This window comes from Osmerus mordax, unplaced genomic scaffold (assembly GCF_038355195.1).
Source record: "Osmerus mordax isolate fOsmMor3 unplaced genomic scaffold, fOsmMor3.pri Scaffold_185, whole genome shotgun sequence".
In the NCBI taxonomy this organism is placed as follows: domain Eukaryota; kingdom Metazoa; phylum Chordata; class Actinopteri; order Osmeriformes; family Osmeridae; genus Osmerus; species Osmerus mordax.
The window spans coordinates 14917-25392 of NW_027120497.1; the positions used below are offsets into that span (position 1 = coordinate 14917).

General features: G+C 50.9%; 1 protein-coding gene across 1 annotated transcript; it reads left to right on the forward strand.

The window, feature by feature from the left end:
- Positions 1 to 4061: 4061 nt before the first annotated feature.
- LOC136939341 (insulin-like growth factor-binding protein 3) lies at positions 4062 to 8863 on the forward strand (the record flags this gene model as incomplete). The annotated part of the gene is given in 6 exon segments (XM_067232092.1): positions 4062 to 4411; positions 4413 to 4515; positions 7797 to 7870; positions 7873 to 8055; positions 8744 to 8768; positions 8771 to 8863. Coding segments are annotated over 6 exon segments (742 nt in total), but the record flags the coding sequence as incomplete, so codon positions are not given.
- Between the last annotated feature and the right edge of the window lie 1613 nt (positions 8864 to 10476).

The window sequence follows — 10476 nt, forward strand, 5'->3', positions numbered from 1 at the left end:
GACGTCCATAAAAGCCGCGCTCTCGCGTGCAGAGAACGGGCGGCGCCGCGTCACGGCAACCTCTCCCGGTGGCCACCCGCCACGAAAAGAAGCGTTAGCATTCACGGTGTCATGGGGAAGATGCCCTGCCTTTGACTCCATCAAACGCTTTCACGTGTCGGAAGATTCCCAAACATCCCCCCCCCCCCCACCACCACCCCTCACCCCCCTCCTCGCCCCTTTCGCATGTAACGTTTTTTTATGGGCCGGTTTCAAAAGGCGATCGGGCGGGGGGGTGGGGGGGGTGGAAAATGACACAAGGAAGGAATGCCGTCCGACCTGTTCCCCATTTAGTTAAAGACCTTCAGGGGGCCATGTTGCACGGCTCAGTTCGAAACTCACCACTTAGGCCAAGCTGGTGGGGAAGGGAAGACCTCTGTGCAGATATGGGCACCTATGGGGGGGGGGGTGGGGTGGGGGGTGGATAAGCCAGGTGATGTTGACCTCCAGTGGCTGCGCATCTGAAAACAAAGATTGTGGGGGATCAACTCCATGGGCATTAACGTTCCGGGATGGACTCCCACCTCACGGTGCTGTCCCTTGTGTTTCTTTCGCCGCCGATTAGCAAAGTCAGAAAGTCTTGAGTCGACATCCAGGCAGCCTTGTCGAGTAGCGAGGCGTCATCCTTGCGAGCCGGTGCCGAGCTTTCATCGCTGCGGCGCGACTGCTGTAAGAGAAAGCAGGCTACGCCATGAGTGATGAGCACTGTCTGTGCTGTCAACAGCCCGGGTGAGTTACTGGGGTTCGAACCATTCCCCCCGCAAGACAAAAATAGGAGAAAAGACAAGAATGGCTGGTGTGGGATGTGGTGTTGGGAAGTCAAACCGACGAGGGCCAAGGCGGGGGGGGGGGGGGAAGCTACGTTTGTCCTGCCCGCAGCAACCGAAGCTGAGAGATACGAACCCGACGACAGCAAAGCATTATGGGTTCCCTTCATGGTCACTGTTTACCGAGTTTGACGGGGTTCTGTCACGATGAGTTTCCTCGATGTGCTCCACATGGGTTGGTTTGTCTTGGGTCAATTAGGGTCGTTTGGAAAGTTCCAGAGCCACAACATAAGCAAATAGCTTGCTGCCCACAAAGATAAAGAGCGATATGTATCAAAAGCTGATGTGAGACCGTGCATTTCGATGGAGCTGACAAACACCCCCACTGCTGTCCTCCAAGACACTCCTCCGTGCAGAAGGGTCCCAGCTTTTACGACCCCAAAAAATCAACATCCAGGGCAGGTGGGGTCAAAGGTCAGAGAGTAATTCCGCAACCCTTAAGGCCACGCACCAAAGTCCCAGCGTGGCTTGTTGCGGTCCTTTCCAACAGCTTTCCTTTTACGTGGCTGAACATAAAGCTCCACGCATTGACAGACAGCCAGCTGATGAAAGACTGCCAAGGTCATATAGTAAAAGGCTTGACGTCAGACGAAGGCCGTGCGACACGTGTGTGTTCGTGCGAGCGACACAAACCCAATGCGTGTGTCGTGTGTGTGATGTAAAAGGTGTGTGTGTGTGTTGTAAAAGGTAGTCTCTGTCTGAGGAGTGTGTGTGTGTGTGTGTTGACATCCAGATGACAAACGTTGCATGGAACGCTTTTCAGCAGAAGGAAACAAATAAATCCTCCTTGGTCCCAATCTTCCCACAGACCTCAAATTATAAACTGTACTGTGCCAGTGTTCTGGAGGACGCTGTCAGCATCACAAAGAGACGGGGGTGAAAAAAACACCGCACCATGTTTCTAATTAATGCTTTTATGATTGGAGCAGAGATGGAAATGTGCCGCATCGTGAGAATGGGAGATACCGGAATGCTGGGATTGAATTGGGGAAAGGGAGTCAGAATTTGAGAGACTGGGTAACTGCCAAAGAGTGACTAAGGCAGAGAGAGGCTGAAGCAGAGACTGAGGCAGAGAGAGACTGAGTCAGAGAGACTGAGGCACAGAGACTGAGGCAGAGAGAGACTGAGGCACAGAGACTGAGGCAGAGAGAGACTGAGGCACAGAGACTGAGGCAGAGAGAGACTGAGACACAGAGACTGAGGCAGAGAGAGACTACGGCAGAGAGACTGAGGCAGAGAGAGACTGAGGCACGGAGGCCGAGAGAAAAACCGAGGCAGCGAGAGAGACATAAGGCAGAGAGAGACGAAGGCAGAGAGAGACTGAGTCAGGCATGCTCCGTAATGTCCTCCCCTGTCCAGCTTCTCACGAGGAGAGCCTCGCCACAGCTGGACAAACACCAACAGGCCCGCAGTCACGTAGGTGACAAAGGACTTGGCGTCATCACGTCACTACACACACTCACTCCGTTTCACCCCTGAGGAAACATGAGTACACACAATCCCTTCAGCCCCGGCCAGGCAGATAGAAGGGCAGACAGACAGGCAGACAGGCAGGCAGGCAGATAGAAGGGCAGACAGACAGGCAGGCAGATAGAAGGGCAGATAGACAGGCAGGCAGGCAGATAGAAGGGCAGACAGACAGGCAGACAGGCAGGCAGATAGAAGCGCAGACAGACAGGCAGACAGGCAGGCAGATAGAAGGGCAGATAGACAGGCAGACAGGCAGGCAGGCAGATAGAAGGGCAGACAGACAGGCAGGCAGATAGAAGGGCAGACAGACAGGCAGACAGGCAGACAGGCAGGCAGATAGAATGGCAGATAGACAGGCAGACAGGCAGGCAGATAGAAGGGCAGATAGACAGGCAGACAGGCATGCAGGCAGATAGAAGGGCAGACAGACAGGCAGACAGGCAGGCAGATAGAAGGGCAGACAGACAGGCAGACCAGCAAAGACCTCTCAGCATTTCACCCCAGTAAAAAAAGAAAGAAAGAAAAGTACCAAGAAATAAGAAAACTAATCTTAGCTGCAGACGTTTTCTTGCTATTCTGGGGGTGTTTCCTTACCCTCTGCTTGTTTTTCATAATGCAGTCTCAACATTTTTTCTGCCTCTCTGGTGGAAATCACACAATGGTCAATACTGATTGCTTTATTTTCTCAGTGTGCACCCCCCCCGTGCGTTTGTTATTGCAGAACAGGAGGGTACGCTGAGCCAGCACAATCCCTAAAACTTCTGTCTAATAATTTTGAGAACAATCCTGCAGGAGAGGTTGAAAGCGAGAGGGCGGGAAGGTGTTGAGGTGTTGTGTGTGCGTTTGGTGGTGGTGGGGGTTCTTGGAGTGATGGTGGGGGGGGGGGGGGGGGGGGTGGGGGGGGGGGCGGCATTCAGCCTGTTCTGCTCATGCTCAGTAGCTCCTCGCTGTATTTGGGGGCTCCGGTGTGTGACTGACATGCTTTGAGGGTTGGACGTACACACTGTGTTTTAAAACACGGCGTGTTCCCCAACCCGTAACAGTAAAGCAATACCTACCATGGTCATACCCCCCACCGAGCACACACACACACGCACGCACTTGTGAAAATTACAGTGCTTTGGTGGGCTGAGAGGGCCACCTACACACCTGCCCAAAGGAATGTTGGTGGATGCTGTGTGTGTGTGTTTGTGTGTGTGTGTGTGTGTTAGAAAGTGGGTTGTCATCATGTGGCCAAGAAGTTCTATGATCCATTGACTAGAGACAACTGTTACAGCACATTCAAATCATCCCTCTCAAAAGGACGGAAACATTAGGTTATACTGAAGTTTTCCTCAAGGTTTTATTGGGGAAATATCTAATATCAAAAAACAATGAAAATGATGGTCTGATATTAAAGATAATTGTTTTTTACAGTCGCCGACCAAACACTACATGCAAAGAACCCGGCTCGATGTTGACAAGAAAAGGCATCCAAATTGCTTGCACGTTTTGCAGAGAGTGACGAACAGCCAGCAAACATCGCAATGTAACACATTACCGTCATAGTGATGTTATCGTAACCTGTCCTGTTTTACATAGAGGACCCTCTCTCGTTTGGCCGGAGGTCTCTAAAGCCGGGGCTCTCCACTTACATTATTCATATGGAGGGTGTGACTTGCTGGCTCTTTTTCCGCCTGTATAAAACGAGAAGTTCGCGTAAAAGAAAATACAGATGGAGAAGGCTAGCCCGCTCGCTGTGTCACAGACAGTCCCCTTAAGCCTACGTGACAACTCGCATACTGTCCCTTTGTGACCAGCTTATCGGCAGAATGCCCGGTCTCTGCGTGCTTTGTCTGACTGCTGTGCTGGCTGTATTCACCCGGTTCGCGGACACCGTGGGGCCGGTGGTCCGATGCGAAGCGTGTGACGCCGGGGCGCTCATGCAGTGCAAGCCGCTGCCAAAAGACTGCGTCGAGAGGGTGCGTGAGCCTGGCTGTGGGTGCTGTACGACTTGTGCCCTTTCGGTGGGTCAAGCTTGTGGAGTGTATAGGGACGGACGCTGCGGCTCTGGCTTGACATGTCAGCACCAACCGGGGGGAAAGCCGACCCCTTCAAGCCCTGCTCGAGGGTCGCGGAGTGTGCTCAAGCGCCGCGTCGAAAAAGCTCAGCAGCTTTCTGTTACCCGCGCAGAAACAAGGTAGGTACCCAACCGTTCCAAACCTCGCTCTTTCACGCAAGAGCGCTTATCTAGGCTTGTGTGATCCAAATACCAATCTCTTCAGTTGAAAACGACCTGACAGTGTTTGCGCCCAACCATAGCATATCCTAGAGCAGAATTGTTTTTGGTGGTCAAAAACGTTATGTGCGTTTAATGGTTTACTGATCCATTAGAGCGACACGCTATATTCATGATCGCATAGCGACTCTTTGACTTGCGGATTGAGGGGCACATTTCATTCAGATGCACTGTTGTCGAGTTCGCCTGGCTCGAGCCCTTTGGTGGACCCAGTATAGAAATGTAAATATATGATTGTAGAGGCTTTATAAAAGTTTAAATAAGAGCCATGTAGATTAATCCTCCTGTTGGTGTTTTGCCAATGTGTCGGTGCGCTTTGCGCACGCGTGACATTAGTGCCAACCACAACCAAAGGGTCTATGTTTCGACAACACACTTATTTTGCAACATGTTGTGCTGTTCTGCGTTTTAACAAACGATATATCTGTGTAGCGCCGGTTTCATTCCTTCGAGAGCCCACGCCGTTGCATTCCCCAGTTTGGCCGCTCAGTGCGCTAAGGCGCGCATGTACCGATACTCCAGTATTTGTTGCCCACGGATAGATACCTCTCTCTGTTTGTGTGTGTGTGTGTGTGTGTGTGTTTGTGTGTGTGTGCGCACACACATATGCGGGAGGGCGCATGACATACTGAAATGTGGCTGCTCCAACTCAATGTTTTCTTCAGGTGATGTTATCTTGGAGTGGAGGGAAAAAAGGGGTGCATTTATCATGCGCAATGGTTATGAATACTGAACGCAACATTGGTGGGGGAAATTGCATAGATCTACAGCACTACACCATAAAGAACTAACCTGCCAAAAACCACATGATTTGAAATACACAGGTTGCAAATGACAAACTGCATATAGTTACACTCAATATGCCTATGTTCCGAGCATTTCACCTACTTGTGAGTACAGTACACATACACACGCTATTGTGCATTTCGTCATAGCTGGTGTCAGACCTCGAGACACCAGTGTACGTTTTCTTCTCTTTGTTGTTTGGCTTGCGACGCGCGCGCGCGCACACACACACACACACACACACACACACACACACACACACACACACACACACACACACACACACACAACCCATTGTAAGCCTTGTCAGCAATATCCAAGGATGCCAAACTACTTTACAACTCTGGGTTTCTCATGCACTGTTACGTGTGCTTCCTCCTGCTATTTACTTCATGCCGTCATTTCTCTGTGGTGCTACTTTGTGCAAAGTGGATTTGGTTATATCGCTTCTGCTCCGGTTCACAATTCAAAGGGAAGCCTATGTCACAGACTGAATTACGTGGCTCTGAAATGCTCACCCTTGTCTTGTAATCCACTCAGACAGGAGCTCTGGGGTTCAGAGGAGATGCACTCGCCGTATTCATTAGATACTGAAATGTGTGCACCTTCTGAATTTGCGCCCCGTCTGGCGCCCCCGCTGGCTGGAGGCTGTAACTGCAGCCTGGTGGTTTTGCATTTCTGAAAAGACCAAACCACTCTTCCCAGAGTTTAACGAGACCTCTCACCACAGTTTAAGCTGTTTACCCCACTGCCGCCATACAAGCAAATTGCGTAATATGTTTATCAAAAAATACATGAATTCTTACGGCGGACAGAGGCGAAGGTTTACATTGTGTGTAAACATTCCTGATCCAAATAGGGATCATTCCGTTTTTTCGTGAGAGTTGAGTCAAAACCATTGGAATCAGATCAATTTTCTTGTCTCTGATTAATGTTCTTGTTTATGTTGGGGATGTTATTGATGTTTGTGTTGACATTATCGTTTAAAAGGAATTATTTCGAGTTCTGGGTAATCGGGGAGACCGTTGCTATGTGACTAATTGAGCAGGTGGTTAAAGAGGGGTTGGTTGTCCACCACACATGCTCCACCCCTGCATGGCCCTACCCAACCACAACTCTTTAAAGCTCCAATCTTGTTCTATTTAATCCTTTAGCAGGTGTATGTATGTCTCTCTCTGTGTGTATATATATATATATATATATATATCTTTATATATCTATATAGATATATATCTCTATCTATATATATATGCAGACACACACACACACACTCAAATATATATTTATAACCCTGCCCTTCCCTGCCTCTGCTCCACCAGTATCCATTTGCCAGGTTTTGGTGATGGAGTGAGCGCGTGATGGAGAAGTGTCATCCCTGATGTCAGTCACGCACCAGTCCCTCCCTCCCTCTCTCTCTCATCTCTCTCTCTCTCCTCTCTCTCGCTCGTCGTCTCTCTCTCTCTCTCGTCTCTCTCTCTCTCTCTGCTCTCTCTCTCTCCCTCTCTCCCTCTCTCTATCTACGTCTATCTCTCAGTCTTTCATTCTCTCTCTTTATTTCTTCTCTCTCTCCCCCTTTCTCTCTCTCTCTCTCTTGATATGACTCTACAGGTCCTCCTCACGGCTCCTTAACTCCCCCCCCCCCCCCCCCTCCCGCCCCCGACGTACCGTTGGGCTCAGTCGTGCTGATGTGGCCGACCGCATGTCCCCTGTGGCTGGCTGTGGCTGTTTGGCGGAGGCTTGGTTCGGTCTCCTATATTAGGAGCGACTATTCATCGCCCCTCCGACCCCCCCCCACCCTTCCACCTCCGTCAACCCCCGCCCCTCCCCCCCCCCCAACCGCCGCCCCCCATCCCCCACCCCCTCCACCAAGGCCACCACAGTCGCCAGACTTGTCAAATGCCCCGGCGCTGCTTCTCTGTCCTTTGATATGTCAGGGACGCCGTCGTCTATAAATATGGTGAACTCGCCCGCTCGCCCCACTTGTGCCTCCTGATCTGCCTCTCTCTATATCTTTTGGAGACCCCCCCCCACCCCTCCCTTCCAACCCTCCACCCCAACGCCACCCACATCTCTCTTATCCTGCCCGTATTGTTTCTTGCTTCGGAGCATTACTTCTCTCTCTCTCTCTCTCTCTTACTCTCTCTCTCTGTCTGGGAGTCAAATAGTTACGTTGGTGTTCATCAGCGGATGTCATTTTCAGACCCAGAACTTGTGTCCGTGGCGCTGGGGGACTTTAGAGTTTCTGAAGCCGGTCTGGGTCCGGCTCTTATCTGCCAGAAGCACAGCACGCCACTGCACATGCCACCTCGCACCGAGCCGTCCGCCTTTCGCTCGAACCCTAAAGCAAGCCTCGACATCCCTCCCCCCCCCCCCCCCCCCCCCCCGTGTCTCGACAGAGGACGCCGGGGACCCGGCAGAGGAGTGGAGCGCCATCACCACCGAGGCCATGACCAACGGAGGCGCCCGGAGCGGGGGGGCGTGGACGGCGGGCACCGAGGGGCGTCGGACGGCAAGACGCCCCTGAGCTCCAAGCTGGAGGTGATCAAGAAGGACCAGAGCAGGAAGAGCCAGAGCTACAAGGTGGAGCTGGTGTCTGGAGGACTCGACACAGACATGCACAACCTCTCCCTGGAGACCAAGAGGGAGTCCGAGTATGTAAGTTCCCTTCCCCTCCTGCAGACACACAGCTCTGTGCACGCGCTCTGTACACACTCTCTATACACACACTACTCTATACACACACACACACCATACACACACTCTGTGCACACGCTCTATACACACTCTCTATACACACACACACACACACACACTCACACTCCATACACACACTCTGTGCACACACCCTATAAACTCTCTGCACACTCTGTACACACCCTCTACACACACTCTCTATACACACAGTTTATACACACACTCTATACACACACTCTGTACATACTCTCTATTGACACTCTCTTTATATGCACTCTGTGCACACCCTATACACACACTCTCTATACACACACTCTATATACACATCCTCTACACACACGCTATACACACAATACACACTCTCAATTTGCACACACCATATACACTCTGTACACACACTCTCTTTATCGTTACACACTTTCCATACGCACACTCTACACGCTCTCGACACACTCTCCATACACACTCTGTACACGCACTCCACACACACTTTGCGTTCACACCCTCCATACACATTTGTCATACACACTCTGCACACACACACAAATGATACCCACTCTGTATACACTTTCGTCATACACCCTCTCTATTCACTAAAGTGACATGCAGGGGGTCTTATGCATTGATTGTGGTTGTGGTGTTTGCCCAGGGCCCTTGTCGCAGAGAGATGGAAAGTACCTGAACAGTCTGAAAATCTCCAACGTGCTCAATCCAAGAGGTTTCCGCATTCCCAACTGTGACAAGAAAGGCTTCTACAAGAAAAAAACAGGTGAATGTCACTCACACGCACACACATGCACACGCAAACATACCCCAATACACACGCACACACACATGTACTAACACACACACATGTACTAACACACACACACACACATGTACTAACACACACACATGTACTAACACACACACACATGTACTAACACACACACACACACACATGTACTAACACAAACACACACATGTACTAACACACACACACACACACATGTACTAACACACACACACACACACACACACACACACACACATGTACTAACACAAACACACACATGTACTAACACACACACACATGTACTAACACACACACACATGTACTAACACACACACACACATCCTGAATAATCCTCACGTTGGCCCTCGAAAGGCATTCCTGAGATTGCCATGACAACAACATCAACATCAACAGTCCTGTACCAGGGAAATCAGTAATACCCATGAATTAGAGTCATTAGCTACCTGGTTCTTTCTTTGTAGGAAATGGGTTTGGTCAGGTGTGTATAAGTCTCTGTGTGTGGTGTGTTTCTCTGTGTGTGTGTGTGTTTCTCTGTGTGTGTGTGTTTCTCTGTGTGTGTGTGTTTCTCTGTGTGTGTGCGTGTGTGGAAGGGGTGGGGTAGAAACAGGAAGGATGACAGTGTTTGGTGGTTTAGACTAGAATGTGGGGGAGTTGGAGTTTTGGTTGAGAGGAAGTTCAAAAACAATCTTTGGATGGGACTAAATACCCGTATACAAACTTCCTGAAGCCATACAAGCCTTATCTAAGGGATTCCGGGAATTGGGGAGATTCTGAGAAATGGATGACTCATCATATGCCCCCCTTATTAACATCCGTGAGTCAGAGCCCATCTCAAACCACAAATGCAAACACACACACACTCAAGTTTAGTTTCCGGTGAGTGTGCTGATGTTAACAGTGCTCCAATTCCGTGATATCAGCGCTCGTTTGTGAATCTCACCCCGGGTATTTACACGTTGCATGACAACCAAAGCGAAGACGCTCGTTCCTGCCGACCTCGCCGTTTACGTAAGAGCGCGCGTGTTTGCGAGTGCGTGCGAGCGTGCGTGCGCACGGGAGTCATGTGCGCGCGGGTCCGCGCATACGTGTGCAGCGCTGTGCCAGGCTTTCCGAGCGCGGGAGGGACAGAGAAGGGGGGGAGGGGGGGGGGGCGGTTTCACCGTGGTGAAGCATCAAGGGTGTGTGTGTGTTTGAGGGGAGGGGGGTTGCGGTCACGGTGTTTTACGACCGGAAGCACGGCGAAGAGAGAAGACCGTGTGAAGGGTTCTAGGGTGACAATACTGTGGAGAGAAGGGCCAGAGGGGGGTGGGGGGAGGGGGGTAGGGAGGTGGGGGGGGGGGGGGGGTAGACAGACAGCGAGGGGTTAAAAGAAGAGGGAGAGAGGGCAGGGAAAGCAGGAAGGGGAGCACCCACATGGTTGTCCGGGCTTTTCAAGGGGTATCACCTGAATGAGTAATAAAGTATATATGTGTGTGTCTGTGTGTGTGTAATGTGAGTGGAGCACAGAAGAAGCCTGATATTGGCTAGCCATTACCTGAGAAGGCTACAGTCAAGTCTAATTATAGCGGCAGTTAAATGAATTGGCT